The sequence below is a fragment of the Pelodiscus sinensis genome, chromosome 5 (assembly GCF_052426305.1).
Source record: "Pelodiscus sinensis isolate ZL-2025 chromosome 5, ASM5242630v1, whole genome shotgun sequence".
NCBI classification, from domain to species: Eukaryota; Metazoa; Chordata; order Testudines; family Trionychidae; genus Pelodiscus; species Pelodiscus sinensis.
Window position 1 is genome coordinate 112,874,505 of NC_143056.1, and position 21,923 is coordinate 112,896,427.

General features: G+C 42.3%; 1 protein-coding gene across 1 annotated transcript in view; it reads right to left on the bottom strand.

The window, feature by feature from the left end:
- Positions 1-316: 316 nt before the first annotated feature.
- Positions 317-21,923, bottom strand: part of USH1C (USH1 protein network component harmonin) — a 102,559-nt gene continuing 80,952 nt past the window's right edge. The window contains exons 21-27 of the mRNA XM_089778829.1: positions 20,610-20,672; positions 12,455-12,496; positions 11,671-11,724; positions 10,628-10,727; positions 8,874-8,983; positions 8,125-8,180; positions 317-2,773 (exon numbers count right to left, since the gene is read on the bottom strand). Coding sequence (XP_089634955.1) covers positions 2,761-2,773; positions 8,125-8,180; positions 8,874-8,983; positions 10,628-10,727; positions 11,671-11,724; positions 12,455-12,496; positions 20,610-20,672 — 438 coding nt within the window. The 3' untranslated portion in view covers positions 317-2,760. The remainder of the gene's footprint in view (positions 2,774-8,124; positions 8,181-8,873; positions 8,984-10,627; positions 10,728-11,670; positions 11,725-12,454; positions 12,497-20,609; positions 20,673-21,923) is intronic.

Below are 21,923 nucleotides of genomic sequence, written 5' to 3' on the forward strand. Positions count from 1 at the left end.
TCTTGGCCCGCTGATGCTGTGCTTGGGTCGTTCCATTTGGCAGGGACTCACAACACTGGGAGAGGAAGTAACAGGGAGCAGCTGAACTCTGTAGCATGCCCCCAAGCAGCTGAGCATATTTGAAAATCTGGTAAGGGGCTATTACTGCTCCATCAAGCACCGTCCCCCCTAATCCCTTGAAGTATTTTTGTTTTGCTACAAAGCAGATTGGAAAGATTGGCTTAGAAAAAACTATCTTCGGCAGAAAGCTGTTACCTGCTATTAGTCCTCCCGCCCCCAACACATGGGTGCAGCAAACAAACAGGAGTTCTTCTGTTTGGCACAAAAATTTTTATTCTTGTTCTATTTAGTCGCATAAGAGTGATTTTTAAGGTTTAACATGTATCTTACCCAGACATATAAATTGGCTTACTGATAGATTACTGCATCTGAAACCAAAGAGATCAGCTCACATGTCAGGATCTCAATGCAAACAGTGGTATACCATAATGATTCAACTTGGAATTAATATGTTGTTACTTTGTCATGTTATACATTTAGAGTCCAATCCCATATGCCTTGAACAGATAAACTTCCCAGTGGGGATACCATGTATGCACAATCTATAGGCTTCAGCTCTTAGTAAATGAGAAAGAAAAATCTTAAAGACAATATGAAATGCAATACACAGATAAGAATATATGCAATTTTTCATATTAGGTGTCTTCTGAAAGCTGATGTAATGGAATGTTTAGATGATACAGGGTCTGACTGTGCTATATAACTAAATCAATGTACCCCATCGTGGGTCAGGCCTCTATGTTATTAGTCTTAACAGAGTGTTGAATTTGATAAGATTTTGCACCTATTTAAGAAATTATTTAATTGACAAAACCAGTTAATTTCATCTTGATTTTCTAGTTTTTTAAATGTCTGTGAAATTAAAAGCTGCTTAGATCTCTGTACATTTTTTTTAATTTATGGAAGGCAAGATGAACTTTTACTACAAATCTATAATGTCTTTAAAAGAGATTCAGAATAAATTCTAAAAAGGCCAATTTTATCAGACAGTTTCTTTTAAAATCAGGTCAGTTACTACAATCTAAAGGACATTCATTAACCGTAAGACGCAGAGTCACTGATAATATGAGGTTATATTTTGGGTGTGATCCTGCACCCTTAACAGTAATAGTATCTTGGGTATTAATCACACGTGTAGGGGTATCCTTAACTGGGTCTCTTCACCCATTGATATCTGATAGCCTGGTTGAAACCAATACTGAGTCTGAATAGTACCTCACTCTGAGCAAGTGCATTGACATCTCTGGGCATCCTTGCTGACAAAAGATATTACTCAATGGATGAAACTCACCTAGTCTATGTCTACACTACAATGATCTATCGGAAAAAGGTATGCAATTTGTGACCAACAATTTGTGTAACTTTTTCTGATTTTTTTTTGGAAGAGGCTTTTCTGAAATTTGGCCCATCTATATTGGGCCAAATTTTGGAAAATCCTTCTCTTTCAGAAGAGCCCTTCTTCCTTGGGGAAGGAGGAAGATGGGGCTTCTGAAAGAGTGTGTCTGCAAAAAAAAAAAAAAAAAAAAAAAAAAAAAAGACGGAAGAGCAGACACGTTCCCTGGAAGCGGAGGAGATTTTCCGGGATAAACCCCCATAGTGTAGACATAGCCCTATTTACAAAGAACCAGCACAAATGCTGTGCACCAATTAAGCCTAGCCCCCAAGCATTCAAAATAAGTCTAGGTCTTCTGAAAAGTGGCAAATTTCACGTGAGGGCTGTGTCTACACTGGCATGAATTTCCGGAAATGCTTAAAACAGAATACTATTCCGTTTTCAGTTTTTCTGGAAAAGGAGCATCTACATTGGCAGGCTGCTTTTCTGGAAAAGCCCTTTTTCCGGAAAAGTGTCTGTGGCCAATGTAGAAGCGCTTTTCTGGAAAAGAGCCCCGATCGCCATTTTCGCGATTGGGGCTTTTTTCCGGAAAAGACTACTGGGCTGTCTACACTGACCCTTTTCCAGAACAGTGTTCCGGAATAAGGACTTATGCCCGAGCGGGAGCAGAACAGTTTTTCCAGAATAGCGGCAGATTTTGTACAGTAGAGCATCGTTGCTTTGCCGGAAATTCAAGGGCCAGTGTAGACAGCTCGCAGCTTATTCTGGAAAAGCAGCTGATTTTCCGGAATAAGTGGCCCAGTGTAGACACAGCCAGTGTGTGTAAGGGAGGCAGAACTGGGATCTATGTGATTTACAAGGATAATTGTTATTAATGTAAGTAGGAATTACAAACACTGATCCCCTCCTACTTCAATAGAAAAATACAATATATAGGGTAAAAATGCCAGACCCCTGCCCAAAGCCAGCTTATGAAACTGCATGTGAGAAAGTATATGATTTCTAGCCCTTCATTTGCATATACTGATGTCAATTTCTAGGCAAATTACAGCTGCATTTCTAAAGGCTGGCTTTGAAATTTGGCCCTTAAACCTTATAAAAATAGATTTTACAGAATAAACTATTTTGAATTGGCAACATTTCTCAGAAATTATTTTTCTCCTATAACCAGAGCAACAAGTGGATCTATGAGAAGATCATGAGATAAGATAAACTGCCCAAAGAGCCTAAATATAAGGCTTCTCTCTAATCCACTTGAGTTCTCTCTACAGTCAAAATTCAATATCTACTTTATATGAGAGAAGAATGATTTGATATCATCAGCTTTTCTCAGGGCATCTAGTTTCCTCATCTTTGCCTTCTTTACTTTAAAAAAATGTCCTGCAATAAATAGAAAAGAAAGAGTTAGCTAGATTGCATCTTTATGAGTCTGTGATAAGACTATATAAAAAAACAAAATCACAATTGACTGATTTTGGTTTGCATTTTATCTAACCACATAGAGTAAGACCACAAAACCTTCATGCAAACCTACACGAGAATCTTACTCACTTTAGATCTTTCAAGGGCCTGTAACCATATTTACAGAAACCATAGAAAAAATGCACACCGAGAGTTTACACTTTGAAAAGCAGTTAAGGGTAATTCTTCGGACTTGTCGGACTAGCGCTTTATCTCAAAATTTTCAAAATGGCATAGCTTATTTCGAGGTAAGGGAGCAGTTCAGACATACCATGTGTGTGTGCACATGCAAGTGTTTGTTTTATGATGGAAAGTATGATAACTAATCCAAAGACGAAGAGAAAAAAAGAGACTAAGCAGAGGTACCTTAACGTACAAGTGATCATATTGATGTCAAACAAATATCAACTCCAGTTTACCATAACAGAACCTTGGTGGGTCTGACTGTACAACAGGCATTTAATGAGAGTGACTGATGTATTAAATAGAAAAATAGTTTCTTTCAGCATGAAGCATTATGTCTGTTTCCTGCACCTCTTTTTCCTTGAAGAAACTTGTTTGCTGCCATCAATAACATATAATGTGCTCCACTTTGTTTAGGGAAGGTAGAATTTTTCCCTAAACAAAGAACCATCACTCCATCAATTCTCATTGTACCTGCCTCTGGAAGATGAACCTACTTTTAACACCTTAGATATGTTATTTTATGGGATTCTAGATAAGCCTCTAACTTGTTTATTGCCTATTAGTTAAGTGGATTCAGTCACGCCCATAGCCTCAGATAAAAATGAAATCTGCATAGGGCTAGACTGTGTCTTTAGGAATAGCCTAGAACAAGGGTAGCTAGGCCCCTCCGTACCAGGCACTGGACCCTGCTAGTGCCTCAGTTTCCCCTTAGATTCAGTCCGTCACTGGCTTCTGGATCTTTGTAATGACCTAGGCCCAGACCCTCAAAAGGTATCTAGGGGTGTATCTACACTGCACCTGTAGCTTGAAATAAGCTACGTAAATTGTGTTGCTTATTTCAAGTATATTTTGAAATAGCTTATTTCGAAATTTGGTGCTGTCTACACAATGCCAAATTTTCAAATAGAGTGCTATTCTGAAACATTCCTTAATCCTTGTGGAATGAGGTTTACAGGGATGTCAGAATAGTGAGCCTGTTATTTTGAAAGCTATTTCAAAATAATGGGCTTGTTTAAAAGATACGGAATAGCTATTTCGGGATACTGGAAGTATCCCGAAATAGTGCCGCTATCTAGATGTACCCTAGGTGCTTAACTGCCATTGAATGTGAGGCCGTACAAAGATTATCTTCAATCTCTGCCTAGTCCTCAGTACTTAGTGGTCCCATTTCTTTCCAGGTTTTCTTTTTTATTTGTATGGCTAAAGAACCTTTTCCTATTGGTTTTAATTTTCTTTGCACAGTTCAGCTCTGCTAGGCTTTTGTCCATTCTCATTTTATCCCTATGCCTCTTGACTGTTTTGCCACCACATGCACATGCTCATGAGGCTGATAATGATACAAATCTTGGAGGGTATGTCTACACTACCCCGCTAGTTCGAACTAGCGGGGTAATGTATGCATACCGAACTTGCTAATGAAGCCCGGGATTTGAATTTCCCGGGCTTCATTAGTATAAAGCCGGCTCCGCCATTTTTAAAAGCCGGCTAGTGCGAACCCCGTGCCGCGCGGCTACACGCGGCACGGGCTAGGTAGTTCGGACTAGCTAGCTAGTCCGAACTATCTGTACACCTCATTCCATGAGGCGTACAGATAGTTCGGAATAGCTAGCTAGTCTGAACTATCTAGCCCGTGCCGCGTATAGCCGCGCGGCACGGGGTTCGCACTAGCCGGCTTTTAAAAATGGCGGAGCCGGCTTTATGCTAATGAAGCCCGGGAAATTCAAATCCCGGGCTTCATTAGCAAGTTCGGTATGCATACATTACCCCGCTAGTTCGAACTAGCGGGGTAGTGTAGACATACCCGGAGTTACTCTGTTCAACAATGCCATTTTTCAACACAGATTAAGGATCTGATCTTCATTGTTGCAAACACCTACAGCTCCCACTGACTTCAGCTGGAACTGGGATGCTCAGGACATCTGAAAGTTTGGCCCTTTAAACGTGCTGCTTGTGTTGATCTGACAAAATTCATTATCAGGAAAAAACAGTGAAAACTGTCAGTCCTTCACGCAGGGCCAAACCTATAGGTGGCAAAAACCAATGTATCTCCATTGAAGTCAGTGGAACTATACTGATTTGTATCAGGTGAGAATCTAGTCAATTACAGGGCCAAATTCTGCTCCCAGATACTCATGAGGGAGTAGTACAGCTAGCTGTACAGGATATGAAAGCACACAGTAAGGCTGAAAGTTATTTCCCTGCTTGCTGGCATGTGTATAGGCATTAAACAGTTTTACTGCTGTTTCTGGGTCAGATCCCCAGATGGTGTAAAGTCAAGGGCTACGTCTAAACTGGCATGATTTTCTGCAAATGCTATTAACGGAAAAGTTTTTCTGTTAAAAGCATTTGTGGAAAAGAGCGTCTAGATTGGCACGGACGCTTTTCCGCAAAAGCACTTTTTGCGGAAAAGCATTCGTGCCAATCTAGACGCGGTTTTGCACAAGAAAGCCCCGATCGCCATTTTCACCATCAGGGCTTTTTTGCGCAAAATAGTTTTTAGCTGTCTAAACTGGCAAAAACATTTCCGGAAAAGGGCTTTTGCCCAAACGGGAACATCAAAGCATTTGTACAAGAAGCACTGATTTCAGACAGTAGAACATCAGTGCTTTTGCGCAAAATCAAGCGGCCAGTGTAGACAGCTGGCAAGGTTTTGTGCAAAAGCAGCTGCTTTTGCGCAAAAACTTGCCAGTCTAGATGCAGCCAAATAGTGTAGCTCTGCTCCAGTCAGTGCAACTATGGCCGTGTCCAGACTCAGGGGTTTTTTCGGGAAAAGTAGCCTTTTCCCGAAAAAACTTCCCCTGCATCCAGACTCAAGCCGCGTTCTTTCGAAATTATTTCGAAAGAACGCGGCTTTTCTTTCGATGGCGGTAAACCTTGTTTCACGAGGAAGAACGCCTTCCTTCGAAAGTTCCTCTTTCGAAGGAAGGCGTTCTTCAATGTAAAGAGGCCGTCTTCGAAAGAGAGCATCCAGACTCGCTGGGTGCTCTCTTTCGAAAAAGCGGATTTTTCTTTCGAAAGATCCGCCTGCTGTCTAGACGCGATCTTTCGAAAGATGCTCTTTCGAAAGAAGCCTGCAGTCTAGACATAGCCTTAGTGATTTATACCACTTGAGGACCTGGGCCTATGTAGGCAATGGGAATCAGGCTTAATAAGAATTGTATAACTTCCCACTACAAGTGTATTAGGCGTAAGTGCATCTGCAAATATGTTTCCTTAGGACAAGTTAGAAAAAAAGGCTCTGGTTTTGAACATATCTTTCTGAAATTAAGCAACTGGTATCAATGTAGTGTGCCTACTTGGTTTTAACTCACATGGTCCTTTGCTTAATGTTATATACTGATTATTTTCCCACTGTCTCATTGTTTAGATATTTGTAATATTCACTAAGGTTCTTGGAAGCCTACAGGACTGTCTACGCTTTGAACTGAATAAAATGCTTTACTGAAGACCAGGTAGATTAGGTTTACTACCTTAAGTCAGTGTTTTTCAACCAGTGGTACGAATTGAGAAGTCTGGGGGGTACATCAACACAACTGAAATTTGGAGAAAACTAATTTTTGTTTTAAGTTTTACAGCGCTTTATTATTTTTGTATTTTTTACATGCAAAAATTTCATCATCTGCCCGGCTACAATTAAGTTGTTTAAACAAATGTGTTGCAATGCTAGAAAAAAAATGTGTGTGTCTGAAAACTGTAGGTACTGGGAGTACTTATAATTTTGTTTTGAAAAAGGGGTACTTTATAAAAAAAGTACCCTGTCCTAAGTAATTAATGAATGTCTAATTTATTTAATTAGCCAAATATAGTAGTTACAGTTCAATAAAAAATATAATTAAATCTTCAGGCTTGAAGGAGGATGTTTACAGTGTACAGGCAGTCCCCAACTTACGCGGATCCGACTTATGTCGGATCCGCAGTTACGAACGAGGCTGCCCCGAGTACACGGACTGCGAGACCTCGCGGTCCTGCCGCCCGTGTACTCTGGGGCTTTCTCTGCGTCTCCCTGGTCTGCAGACCAGGAAGACGCAGAGCAAAGCCGCGGAGGGGCTCGGGCAGCGGGGCAGCCCAGGCACGCTTGGGCTGCTCCGCTGCCGGCTTCCCCGAGGCTTTGCAAAGCCGCGGGGGAAGCCGGCAGCGGGACAGCCCAGACGCCCCGCGGCTGTCCCGCTGCCGGCGTCCTCAGAGGCTTTGCTCCCCGTCTCCCTGGTCTGCTGGTCTCCAGCAGACCAGGGAGACAGGGAGCAAAGCCGCGGAGGACCCAGGCGGCGGGACCGCGGTGCATCTCGGTCCGCCGCCCATGTCTTCCTGGTCTGCTGGGGTGGGGGGGGGGGCGCAGCTAGTACGCCCCCTCCCCCCCCAGCAGACTAAGCTTTTCTCCGGACACCTGTGGCAGAGCAGCTGGGGTGCTGCCGGTTGGTCCCGCAGCGCCACTCTGGGCGCTACTGGACCAACCCAGCAGCACCCCAGCTGCTCTGGTCCTGATTCAGCCACTGCTGGTCAGTTTCAGCAGCGGCTGAATCAGGACGCCTGGGGCAGAGCAGATGGGGTGCTGCTGGGTTGGTCCAGTAGTGCCGAGGAGCGGCGCTACTGGAGCAACCCAGCAGCACCCCAGCTGCTCTGCCCCAGGCGTCCTGATTTAGCCGCTGCTGAAACTGACCAGCGCTGACTACAGGAAGCCCGAGGCAGAGTTGCTCTGTCCCGGGCTTCCTGGAATCAGCTGCTGATCAGTTTCAGCAGCAGCTGACTTGGGGATGCTTGGGGTTCTTAAATTGATTCTGTATGTAAGTCAGAACTGGCGGTCAGTTTCAGCAGCGGCTGAATCTGGACGCCAGTTCCGACTTACATACAGATTCAACTTAAGAACAAACCTACAGTCCCTATCTTGTACGTAACCCGGGGACTGCCTGTATAATTACATCTAGGAGGAAGACAATTAATAACCATGAATACAAAAGAGCATGTGGATTACAGTTAAAATAAGGAAGCATTCCTTAGTAACATTATCTGTATGATAAAAAGGCAAACTAGCTAGATTGTTGTTTCTAGCTATTTAACTGTTGGGGAAACAGAATTTGTACACTTACATTTCATCATCATATTCCTTTGGAGGAGACACTGCAATGACCAAGTCAATCCAATCCTGTAAAAGGAATGTATTATCATTAGGAGAGACTTAAGCAGCCACTTAATTCTGTCTCCCTTCACATGACCCTTTGAGGGTGAGGACTAAACATAAATGGGACAAATGCTGCCCTCAGACACATCCAAGCAATCTCATAGACGGGAAGTCAATGTGTCAGAGGATATTCCACATAGCAGGAGATGCAGAGGAAAGGCTACTGTACCAACACAGCAATATCACAGAAAGAGTGATGGAGGAATCCACTGCTATGAGGGAAAAGGGCAATAGGTAAAAGATCTATTTGATACTGGCTGAAGTTAGTCTAAAAAAATCTGAGGAAGATTTGAACAAAAAGCTGGTTAATTCTGAATTACATCTCAACACAAATATTTTCTCTGCTGCTGTGTATCACACTTCTAGGATGATCACTTATGCCTTGTACTGGCCAATTTTAACACTTGATATCGTTCTTGTTTAGAAGATTTTAATGGTAGCCAAAGTGGGAGTTTCTGTGCATCCTTTGTGAAGGATTAGAGAAAAGCTATGATGTTGCGATAAAGCCCTTGACAATTCCCAATTCATCCTCAACATGAACATCTTGGAGAGACTCTGGAATACCCAGGGCAGAAACCAAGCCAAATGACTCATGTGGTTGCTGTGTTCCTCTCAGGTGGAGAGGGGGAGAAGGCAGAGATGCATCCTTTCACTTACCCCACCCACATTCCAGGCTTTGGTTAGAGTTGTCTGGGCTTCTGTCAGCGTCACATCAACTAAAATCTTGCCATTCACAGCCATTATTTCATCCCCTTTCACTATGCCTCCTGATGAAGCAAAGACAGGACAAAAATATGTATCAACAAAATCATTTCTGCCACAGGTTTCCCTCCCAGATGTCTCCGTTTCATGCACATTCAAAAAAACATCCCTGTGCAAATTAGCCTGAAACTCTTTCCAGATGCCCAGGTGTACACTCGCAGTTGTGCAGAGAAGGTGGCTTGTTGTAAATAAAATTAAGCAAAAGCTGTAGGTGCTGGGGCAGTATAACATTCTCCTGCTGTTGGTTGTGGCCAATAAGGGATAATCAGTCTCTGCTTATGTTCACACAGTGGTAACTTTAAGGGGAACATATCAAACTTGCTGATAGTGAATTGTCTTAGATACTGCAGCTAAAGGTATTATAGGTACTTAGCTAAATTTTGCCCTTATTTACACCTTGCTGCTGAAGTCACTGCAGGACTGTTTAGTTCCTAAGGATGGCCCTGATTCTGCTGGAGAGTGAATTCCATATAGAACAGAAGACCATGGGCTTGTCTATATTACTGCTTAAGTTGATGCAATTAATGTCACTCAGGGGTGTGAACTTCCCACTCCAGCAACATAAGTTACATTGAGTGAAAGCAGTATTTATACCGCACTGTCGGCAGGAGACTCTCTCCTTCTGACATAACATCTGCCTCTCACTGAGGTGGATTAATTACATCAATGGGAGAGCACTGTCCCATCGATACAGCGCATCTTCATCAGACATGCTGTGGCGGTGTCAATTAGCACAATACAGGCAGTCCCCGGGTTACGTACAAGATAGGGACTGTAGGTTTGTTCTTAAGTTGAATTTGTATGTAAGTCAGAACTGGTACATATTGTAGGGGAAACTCTAGCCAAACATTTCTCCAGAGCTCAGTTTTATTCTCCCACACCTCACTTCCCTCAGTCCTTTATTCAAGCTGAGGTGTCTGCTGAGAAAAGCCGCTCCACGTCTCCCTGGTCTGCTGGGGAGGGGGTGCTAGCTTTGCGTCTCCCTGGTCTGCTGGGGGGAAGCAGCTAGTGCGGGGTTGCCTCACCCCGTTTGTAAGTAGGGATCTGATGTAAGTCGGATCCATGTAACCTGGGGACTGCCTGTAGTGAAGACAAACCCTAAGTGTTCTCTCTGAGCTGCCTTCTTCTCTGAATCACACAAGAATAACCCACCCCGTCTCTAAAATGGGAAAGATAATATTTTTCTGTTAACCTTTGTCTATCTTGCAGCCCCTTAGTACGCAGAACTCCTATTTACATAATTCTTGAAATAATCATCTAGGGCCAGACTCCGCTACCTTTGAATTTAATGAGATTACTTATACACGTTGTAAGAGTAACAGAACTGGGCTAGTAATAATGAGGTAGCTTTCTGTCTTCCTCCTCTACCCCAATTCCCAGCCTTCTGCTGCCGCTACTGCAAAAATGACAGCAGCTGTGGTTTTTTCTTTCTGCTTTGTGGAATCCTTCCAGAACATCTGGCTTGTTTCAATTATTTTCACTGAAGATAATTCTGAAGTGGCTCTGAACATGAAACTACAGGGGACTGAATCTGCCTCAGGTATTTCTCAGGTGCCAACAGGCATCAAGCACAGTCATGAAGAAAGTGTAAACCTGGAGTGCTTTAGAATTGGGTTCAAAATCCCCCTGACTTCTCCCTGGTTACTCACCATGTTTGTCTGCGGCACCACCTTCATAGATAGCAGACACTACAATTTTTCCAATTGGTGAATCAATGCCTCCCTCTACTGCAAGATCTAATGATCCTTCCTATTAAAGAAAAATGTTTTAGTTCACCTATGCTACAAACATCAGTAGGGGCCTGATCCTTTCACCATTCCAGTAACTAGCACTATGCTCATAATAGCTGAAGGATTATGGTACACTCTGTGGTAGTATCAGCGTTCAAGATTTTAATAAGCTCAGTGATTTTGAGTGCCTCATCCTTTGTGTGAGCAGCTTGAGCCATACAGGAAAGGCCTAGGTTTCAGCATCTTTTGAAAATCAGGTCTCTTTAGGGTGTCTGAAATTGGGCACACAAAATCACTAATCCCTTTTGATAATCTTGGTCAGCTTCAAATTAGTTCAGAAAAGGGAATGGTAATGGACATAATTGTTTCATATTATGTCATCAAAGAGGTCCAAGAATGACTACAGTTGTGCTGAAATGGGTAAAGAACAGCAACGAAACAAAACAAGGCCACGACTTTAGTAAAAATGCATGACTCGTTACAATTTGAGCATGCTTGTAGCAAAAGAAGAAAATTGGAAAGAAAGATCGTTTGTCTCTTGAGAGTGCTGGATAAGTGCAAGTTATCCAGAATGACTTAAAATCGAAAGCTACAACTAAATAATCAATCTATTCAGGTCTATTTTTTTGTTAGCATCAAAATGCTGCAGTGATTTTTTTTAGATAGTCATAATTCTATTGACTCATAATGCTACTGAGGGTGCTATGGGGATTTTAGCATGGAAATGTATAGGGTGGGGAAGGCTATCAGGGAGCTGAGGACAAGCTGAGCAATATAGAAGGAGGCTGAGATGGAAAGCACTGTGTTGTCTTCTCCTCTCCATCCAAATTGCCTGTGATTTGTCAGAGGGGTCCCCCAAAGCTGCAATATACAGGAGATTCATCAAGGGTAAACTCTGTGTACTCTGAAAAATCAAGAGCCCTCCTGACCCACAAAATGTCTCTGCCCTCTCATGGAGTTACCTTTTTAATACGTAACAGCCGCACATCTTTCCCCATAATCTGATCTGCTGAAAACTAATCAAAAGACACATCCATTAGTCGTTTCCAAAAAATATCTAAAAAGGAGCTGCGTGAATAACTCAGATGAAACAGTAGTTTACAAGGGAAGGTCCTCATCCATCCACAGAATATGCAGCTGCACAAAGCACCCGCAAATCTGGGGCACCACAGGGTCTTAATGCTCCCCCACTTGTCCCTTCTGCTGGTCTGTGGCTCTGCTTCCTCCACAGAGGAGCTAATTAACTTAAAAGTGAAAAAAACCAACAGAGCTCTTAGCAGAGCACTGAACCTGTGAAAGAGCCCTTCAAATGGCAATGACACAACCAGGCATTTACCAACCCTGGTATATGCTGTCAGTTTCTGAACATACTGTGGTAGTCTGCTGCAAGTTAGTTTAAAATTTGCTTTAAAATATTTAATTAGTGTGTTGCTGAGGATTATAAAATCACATCTCTAAAAACGATCATCACTTCACGCACACCGGGCTTCCATCAGGCATAAGGGCACCAGTTTAATAGCACTGCGTAGGGCCTCAGATATCCTAAGGACGGCCCTGGTGTGCACTTCTGCTAAATCAGAGCTATAGCTAGAACAGAATGCTAGTCTACTAAGGATCATCTGTTTCTTTAGCAGAACTATCTCTGCTCTCAAAAGGTGCTGTATAGGCACATCACAAATCAAGCATTATATGCAACCCATATCATTTAATTGTAATGTATGTGGCATAATTGTATCTTCTCCTTACCATTGTGTAGGGGTCAAAATCTTCCACATACTTCTGGAAGCCCTGGAAATAAAAAAAAATGCTTAATTTTAGGCAGCTCTCACACACACAAAATCCCATCAAGTTTACTAGTGTGAAAACTCAACTACAAAAGATGGTGAGAACGTAACATGGAGAAAGACATACAGGTCACTGATATTCTTCCAGCCAAAGATATTTAAAAGCCTTACTATAGGATGTTAGAGCACCCAGGTGGGTGAGGAAATAGCTTTAATTGGACCCTGAAGCTTCTCTTGGTGAGAGAGACAAGCTTTTGAGCCAGATGGTGCTCTTCTTCCAGTTTGGGAAGGTTCTGAGAGGCTAAGCCTACATTGGCACTTTACAGCACTGTAACTTTCGGGCACAGGGGTGTGAAAAAACAGTCCCCTAAGCGCAGCCAGTTACAGCGCTGTAAAGTGACTGTGTGAACCAGGCTGGTGCTCGTACGCTTTAAACTTGTAAGTGTAGACCAAGCCAGAGTGTCCTAGCTAAATACAACCTCTAACAGACAGAATATGTGCTAACTACTGATGCTAACCTAAGGGACAATTCAAGGGGATGTGACCTGTTAACACTGCTGTAGTCACAGGACAAAAATGGGAGTTAGTGGATTATAGATTGTTGTAATAAGCCATAAATCCAGTGTCTCTATTCAGTCTGCGATTTTTAGTGGCTAGTAAAATTATGAATTTAAATTCTCTGCTTCATCTTTTGGAAGTGTTGTGTAGATTTCCTTTGAGGATGAGAACTGATGGATGAGATGTAGAAAAGTGTTCACCCACAGGTGATAAAGAGTGTTTTTGTCTTCTATCATCTTCCTGTGTGAGTTAATACTAGAGCATAGTGATTGTCTGGTTTCACACACACAGTACTTATTGGGGGATTTCATGCAGTAGAAGAAGTACAACACATGTTGCGATAGGCATGTTTAGGACCCCGGAACTTGGAAGATGTGTTGTGGAGGGTGTTGATCACTATATCAGTGGAGATATGTCTGTAGGGATATGTCTACACTACAGCGTTATTTTGAAATATCTTATTTTGAAATAGTTAAATCAAAATAATGCGTCTACACACAAAATGCATTTCGAAATAGCGTTTTGCTATTTCAAAATAGCATGTCCACACTGAGTGAATCTCATTTAAGGCCGGCCGGAACCAGATCAGGAGTTATTTTGTGTGGCTGCTTCCTGAGGCTATCTGAGGCCTGTGCTTAAAGGGCCCCCCCCCAGACAGCTGGTTGTCAGCTTTCCCTGCTTGCTTGTCTACCTCCATGAGGGACAAGAAAGCATTTTGTCTTTGCGTGCTCTGGTTGCCCTCACTTGGGAACCACAGCACTCTACAGCATGGAGCCAGAACTGCCCCTGGGCACTCTGGAGCTTCTCGTGGCTGCGTGGTGCGAGCCTGGCTGCACTTTCTGCAGGATGCCACCTGGGAGGTCCATCAGGGGGGTTGTCAGTATCCAGGAGGCCCTGCGGGAGAACTTCCACCCTGAGGAGCACTAAGAGCCTCCCTGGTCTACCCCACTGGAGGCTTGTGCCTCATTCCTCCCTGACGTCCTTCCACTTACCCCTCCCTAACCCCCCTTCCTGATGTCAAATAAAATACATGTATTTTCATGGACACAAACTCTCTTTATTTAACAAAGCTGGGGAGGGGGGAGGAATGAAACTCTGGTGAGACTGGGGAAAGGAGGCAGGAGAGGAGAAGAGAGAGGGTGGAAGAGGGGAGGGGGAAACTTGGGAGGAGGGAGCTAGAAGGGGGAAGCAAGGGTAGGGGAAGCTCAGGGTTAGGGTTCTCGCCGAACCAACTTAATTTTCATGCAAACCTGCTCTTGGGTTCGCATATGGCCTTTGATGGCCAGTCTGGCAGCTATCCTGCCATAGGTGGCTGCGTTCCTCTGTCTAATGTGGAGATTATGGACATTTGGGGCATCCCCCCCAAACCTGAATAAGGTCCATGATCTCCACCCTGGACCAGGAAGGTGCCCGCCTTCTTTGGGCCCTGGCAGACAGCTCGTGGGAAGTGGTGGACGGCTGGCTGCCAGTGGCTTGCTGGCTCATATTTTGAGGCCACTGGGTCAGGGTCAGTGACTGCTGGCTCTGGGCTGGCAGGCTTGGAGCTGGCACAGGCACTGTGGCCAGAGTCTACCCCTTTAAGGGCTCTGGGGAGGGGGGAAGGAGAGGAGTGTTCTTGGTTGAGGCTGGAGTGGACAGCAGGGCATCCTGGGAAGGTTGGAGGCCCCCTATTTCGATATAAGTGTCTACACAGCACTTATTTTGAAATAGCTATTTCGAATTTGGCATTATTCCTCATGGAATGAGGTTTACCAAATTCGAAATAAGTGCTGCACTATTTCAAATTAATTTTGAAATAGCGGTTTGGCTGTGTAGACACTAGTAAAGTTATTTCGAAATAACTTTGATGTGTAGACATATCCTAGGTTTTGCATCTTTTGTTCTTGCAGGTCTTGTACTGCTTTGAGTGTTCTGGTCTGGGGGGAGCGTATTTTTGATGATGACCTCAGAGCAGTTGTCTGAAGGCCAGACAAGAGGGTTCAGGATGGCATTTTGGGTTGGCACAATTACAAGCCACCATTCTGAGAAGTGTTCAAGATGACAGGAATTATGTGCGTGTGAGGATGACAAATGCCTCTTAGGCTCTATATGGTGAGCATTATGAACCATTTTCTGCCTCCCTTAATCTCACTGTATCTATGATGGGACCGCTCAGAGAGTAAGGCACTGCTTGGCATGACTAAAGCTGGCAGAATCCGGTGCTCTATTATCAGGAGCAGTGGCTCAGTGTGCATGTAGCTAAGTCCTCTACAAACCTCTTCCATTTGTCCCTACCATCAGCAAAGTTTCTGGGACTACTCATATTAGTGCCATAGTGGAAATAGGTGTTTGATCATTTTTGGTTTTACTCTCATGACACACTGGTGGGGAAGGTGATAAAATGAGGAGGCTGCTGTGGGACTGAAGATGGGTATGCTTCTGGGTTTGTTTTTGTTGACTGCGGTGGCAGAGTAAGAGTTATGTTGAGATGGGTTTATTTTAAAATTTTATGGGATCCTCAGCCTTTTTAGTTTTCGGACACAAGCCCATTACTTTAAGCACAGCACCAGAGGGTAGAAAACATGATAAACTATCATTCTTGCAGAGGTGGGCACTCTGTGGATCCTGCATGGATAGGTAGTTGGTTGTGAACTGCTGAGTGAGCAGTGTGGGTTTGAGGTTTACGAAAGTTCTGCCTTAATTCTCTTTGGAAGGGGGAAGTTGTTGCATTGATAACTTTTGCAGCATGGAGAACTTTACTTGTTCACGCAGCTCTGGCAGCAGCAACCCTTCTGTGATCATTTTAAGTTGCCATCATTTGGAGCTATGGAGATTTGGGGATGGGAAAACTGATAGTGGGAGCCTGGGTCATTGACAGGGTAGGTGAAGAGACAGTAGGCACACACAAGGGCTGTCATGCTTAATGATCATTCTCACTCATCTGGCTTGGCATCTCAATCTCCCATCAGCCTCAACCTCCATTTTATTGAATAGAGGTGACAATATAATGTCTTGCCAAAAGTTGTTGCCTTCTTGGCTGCTCTTAAATGCCCATGTTGCAGCAATAACCAAGAGTGCTTTTGTCATTCGGAGTCTGTCAAAGCAATTGTGACCTTACCAGAGTCCACACCTCAGGGGAATTTCACCCCAACATGGATTACTGAAGTGCACCATGCTCAGGGCTACAACTGAAGACTGCTTCAGATTTCGCTAGTGTCACTGTGCTCTTGTTTAGCAGAGTTTCTCATGCAGAGTCTATGGCACTAAGTGTTTCTTACTCTGCAATCCCACTACTCTGTTCCCTCTGCTCCAATAGAAGTAAACCTTCAGCATACATAGCCAGATCCTGTCCATTAGCAGAGGCTTTTCCATGACAGGATGATGCATTAGGTGAAAGGGCTATGGGGAGGTCTTGCTAAATCTTTTAGTTAACAGCAAGCTCACTGAGTGCTAAGCATGTTCAATTAAAATCTTAGGAGATGAAATCCTTGCTGCAGTGAAGTCAACAGGAGATTTACCATACATTTCAACGGAGCTAGAATTTGACCCTTAAAATTGTATTCATGCACTTAGACAACATGTTAGATACCAGATACATTAATATTGTGATTTCCTATCATTATGATTGTAAAGCTTACAATGAAAATAGAAACTAAACTGACCCAGGTGAACCACCAATTTTGAATAGTTGATTTATGTATCTGATTTTAGGAGGCCAGGCCTAAACTAGGCAACAATAGTATTGGAGCAAACTCCCTGGAGCAAGGAGTTCTAATTGGTCAGAATCACGGCTTTGTTATGTAATCAAGCTCAAGTCACAAGCCCTTTCCTAGCCACAGGCCAACCTCATGAAAAACAGATGTTACCCCAGAAGAAAATGTTCTTGGGAAAATACATTTAAAATAACAGCATGACTAGCTAGTTAGCTACTTTTGAACACAAAGATACAATCTGGATCTAATATGCACACAAAGAAAGCATACATTCTTTGAAATATATTAAATATTTGCAGAAAAAATGGCACCACAGTCACTCTCAGTGTATTCAGTGCTATGAACGCTGCATATTCAAGAGAGAGCCAATATTCCAGTCAACTGGCAAAACCAAGAAAAAAAGAAACCAAAGCCCCAATCCTTCCCATAGTTTACAGAAGTGCCTCTTTGGGGAAAATACTCATCACCTCTCAGAGAATTACAAGGTAGAATGAATAATAAATGGATGGTTTGGTTCACTGGCAATTCCAAAATATATCTCTGAAGTTTTGTACTGGGTCAAACTGAAACTGACATTTTTCAAAAACTCTAGGTCAGCTGAAAAAGTTAAAAATTCCTCAAAAAGTTAAAAGTCAACACAAAAGGTTTCATTCAATAACAACATTTCAGTTTCGGGCATTTTGACCAAAAAAGAGAGAGAAAAGGAGGCGTAGAGTCTCCAAATTACTGTATGAGGAGAAGGAAGTGGTGGTGTCTTCCTTATGAGGGCACTCCTCTGAGGTGTAGGACACCAGTGTTCAATTCTACCCCTCCCTTAATCTGGAGAAGCAATTGCTGCATGGCTCTTCCATGCTGCAGGAGAGTGCCCTCACCACTGAGCTATGGGCTTATTGCCCATACTCTGGTATGGACTTTCTCCATCTCTCCTCTTGACACAGTTCCAATTTTCAGAAAGAATAAGTGTCACTAGAGCACAGAATTGAACTTGTGTCTCCCAAATCCTAGGGGACTCCCCTAATTTGTAGGTGGTAGAATTATTCTCACTCTCTTTCCCTGGCTCATTGCCTATCCGCTGCTTTTCATAGTGTCAATTTATAATCATCGATCCCCACCATGCACATTTGCTGACTCTTAATCCTCCTTTTCTTTCATGAAAACGCCTGAAAAATCAAAATAAAATGTTTCGCTTCGATATTACTAACACATTTTGACTTTTTCGGTTCACTCAAAACTGTTCTGAGAACTTGACACAAATTTGCACATAGTTTCAATTGACCCCAAACTGCTGTTTTCTGTAAGTAAACTATTAGCCTAAAAATGTTACCCAGGTAGTTGATCAAAGTCTGTTCATTTACTAAACATGCAACCGCACTTTGGGTTCATGGGATTGAATGCATGCAACTGTGAACAGAAATTGACTCCAGAAGTAATTGTTAGCCCAAGCAGCCATTTGCCTAGACTTCTAGATGAAACATAAGGCTGAAATTTGCAAAAAGACTAAGCAATGGGAGTTAGCCACTGAAATCTCATCCTACATAATTAGCCTCAACCAAACAATTTAAAAAAATAACAACAAATAAACAAAAACCTCAAAACACCAGTACAACCAGGGAAAACTAAACTTAAGTAAAAAAAAAATGAGTAAGTTTTCTGAATATGCTAAGGTTATACAAACAGATTATGATACTATCATTCAGTAGCAATCATCCCCAGAGTCTGACTTCTTGTTGCCTGAGTGGAGATCAATCCAGTATTCCTTGCTCATCCAAAACTGATTACACTGGCATGTTAGGGAGGTTCAAGGAATAAAGGAACTTACACTGTGGTTGTGATCCTGTACATGGATTTTTATATGTAGGTTTTTGCAACCTTGTGGAGGCCCACTAAAATTACTGGTGTACTGCATGGCTGCAGAGATCCATACATATGGGCTGTGTCTAGACTACATGGCTCCATCGACGGAGCCAGGTAGATTAGGGTTGTAGGCAAAGGGAAATGAAGCGGCGATTTAAATAATTGCCGCTTCATTTAAATTTAAATGGCTGCCGCGCTGAGCCGACAAACAGATGATCAGCTGTTTGTCGGCTCAGCGCGCTAGTCTGGATGCTCCACTGTCAACATGAAAGCCCTTTGTCGACCGCCCCGTAATTCCTTGTGGGATGAGGTTTACCGGTGATCAGCTGTTTGCCGGCTCAGCGCGGCAGTCATTTCCCTTTGCCCAATAAACAAATCTACATGGCTCCGTCGACTGAGCCATGTAGTCTAGACATACCCATGGATCCAATTGCAGTCTGGCCCTTCATATGTTATGAATCTGAGGATCTATGCATTTTAAAAATCCTAAAGGAAGAAATTAGTGATTTTTACATGTTCACCACGCCAAAGAATATGCTGTTTAATTCTAACTCCTTCTCCATTTTTCTAGTCACCACCTCATCTGGAGAGGAGTAATAAAATAGAAAAGTGCATGCCAAAGTCTGGTCAATAGAACATTATAATCAGAGATAAAAACTCATTTGTTACAGCATGATTGTCCTGCTTGCTATGGACTGAAGGGATTTGTCACATTTAACAACTTTTCAAAGTGTTTATTAGTTTCACAGCACTTACAAAACCACAACAGCTCTGAATCAAATACACATGCCCCTAAGTTTCCATTTTCCTGAGAACACATAATGCATAGTGTTAACTTTTCCAACACCGATAGTTTTCAGTTTCCTGATTATATATACTATACTGCATTGAAACTGGATTGTTCCCTTTTATCTGGGAGAAGCTCTCTGCTCTGACCTCCGCAGGGAGTTGCTACTGTCACTGAGGGAGAAGTGCCTCTCCCTCCCGCCAAACAGCTCTATGTAAGTGAAAGAGTCCTGAGCCCCTGGCAGGGTAGGCTCATTAAGCAGCTGCGGGGCTGTGCTGCCATGTAGCTTAGAGGGAACTCTTGTTCTCCAACAAAAATTATCAATAAAACATTTTCATACTTTTTAAAAAAAAGTCCATGCTTGTCAAGAAAGACATAAAACTACTAAAAATCAAAGAAAACAGTTATGATTTGCTCTGCACTGCTGGCCCTGAATCCATAGAACATGGCAAGGAACCTAACATAACTGGCAATACTCAAGGTCCTTTGTGCATGACCTAGCGCATTTAACAGCAGCAACAAAGAAATACACATTTTTTCCCTCATATTAAGCAATAATCAGGAATTATTTCATCATAGTGAATTGTGACCAAGCTGTATTAGACCATGCAATAGGTTTCCAAAGGAATCTCATTACTTGGTTTATTTAAAATTGGACAGAAGCACTAGAAGTAGTGTGATGGGGACCAATCCCATAGTGGAAAAAGGCTGGACTAGATGATTTAATAGATATTTTCCATCTTTGGTTCCAATGATTTCAGTTAAAAAACTAGTCAATCAATGATAATGCTGTGCCAGTTAGTTATTTGCTCTAGAATAATACATTTTTTACAACTGATGCACAACAGAGTGTGAAACAAAGAGAAACAACCAACACTGGAATGTCTGATAATTGACTATTTTTAAAAATCTGACGTTGGTTATCCATGCCCAATCTCCTCTAAAACTATCAGTGAGTAAATGAGTAGCTTCAGAGAGAATTCATCCTATGGTATTTATTCTCATTTCTATATAGCATCTATTTAGGCGATATACACACATTAGGATCACATGCATACACTGAAAGATTATAATGAGTAATAGATTCCATGCAATAGGGCTGTAGTGCATCTTTGGTCTGAAAAGTTGGTCATTAAAAAGAAGAGAGACAAAGAAAAGGTTATCATCTATGAACAGTCAAAGCAAAAAGGTACCACACAAATAAAGAGGGAAAAATGTTATTTTACTTGTTTTTTGTTAGATCTAAATGATGAATTGTAAACCACCATCCTTTTAAACATCTCTTTTGGCTGCAAAAGAAAGAAAATTGCCAAAGCAAACATTAATTTTGTTCTGTAAATAAAGATCAACCAACCTCTCTCTCCTCATCCTTGTCATTTATAAAGGGTCTGACTCAATCTTACATTTAGTAGTACTAAATCCATTAAGTAAATAATTAATGGACATTTCCATGTAATGAAATTTCTGAAAATCATTTTGTTTATCATGCTTCATTCTCATCCCTAAATTTTCCTAGTGACCTGCTGAGTCTATACTATGCAATTCCCACTCAAGTCAGTGGAAATCCTTTTAATGCAATGAACTTGGCCAATGTTCAGAAAATGTACAAGTGAATGACAACAGAGTATCTTAAAAGTCCTCTTTGCCATCACCCATCTTGCAGGTTGAAATCCACTGACGATAAAATTCTTCTGAGGAACTGGTAATTGGTGATGAAGGGTTTCTCCCTGGGTGGGGGTGTTCTTCAAATGTTTTTGCTTGATAAATTATTTCAATCTATGCACGGAATTCTGAGGTCTGTTTCTGGGGAAGAATTCTACTAAGAACCAATGCTGCTTATTTTACTTAAATGAAGAAACCCATTGACCTACTTAAGGTTATTCACAGGAGCAAGTCAAGCAGGTGCGCTGTCCTTATTCTATTTTACCTCGATTGGATTGCTTAGCAGCACTTGTTATTGGTTAAATGAGATTTAACCAACTAATGCTTTAGTGTCTTTCTGACACAAAAATGCAAATAAAATTTTTCATGCTAAATCTGTGCCTCTTCATATATTAAGTATTCCCAAACTAGATGAGGTCAATCTTTCCACCTTGCTTTTATGATCCTACTTGTGGTTTTTCACAAACTCATACACAGGGCTGCCAACTAGGAGCAAAAGGGTTAGCTGTCCCAGGGCCTGGTGATTTAAAGAGGACTGGGGTGCCCAGCTGTCACTACTGCTATCATGGTCCTTTAAGTCACCACCAGAGTTCTGGATAGTGTAGGCCAGCCAGTGCTGAAGAGATGGCTAGGGGAGGCACTGCACTGTGGCAGAATCAAGTAAACCTAGACCATCCTTGGCAGATGTTTGTCTGAGTTTTTATTTAAAGCTTCCATAAAGGAGGACTCCATGACCTCCCTTGGAAACCTGTTCCAGAGTTTACCTACTTTATAAAGACTTTTCTCAAATCGAATGTAAATCTCCCTTGCTGCAGATTAAGCCCATTAATTCTTATCTTACCTTCAGTGGACATAGAGAACAATTGATCATGGGCTTC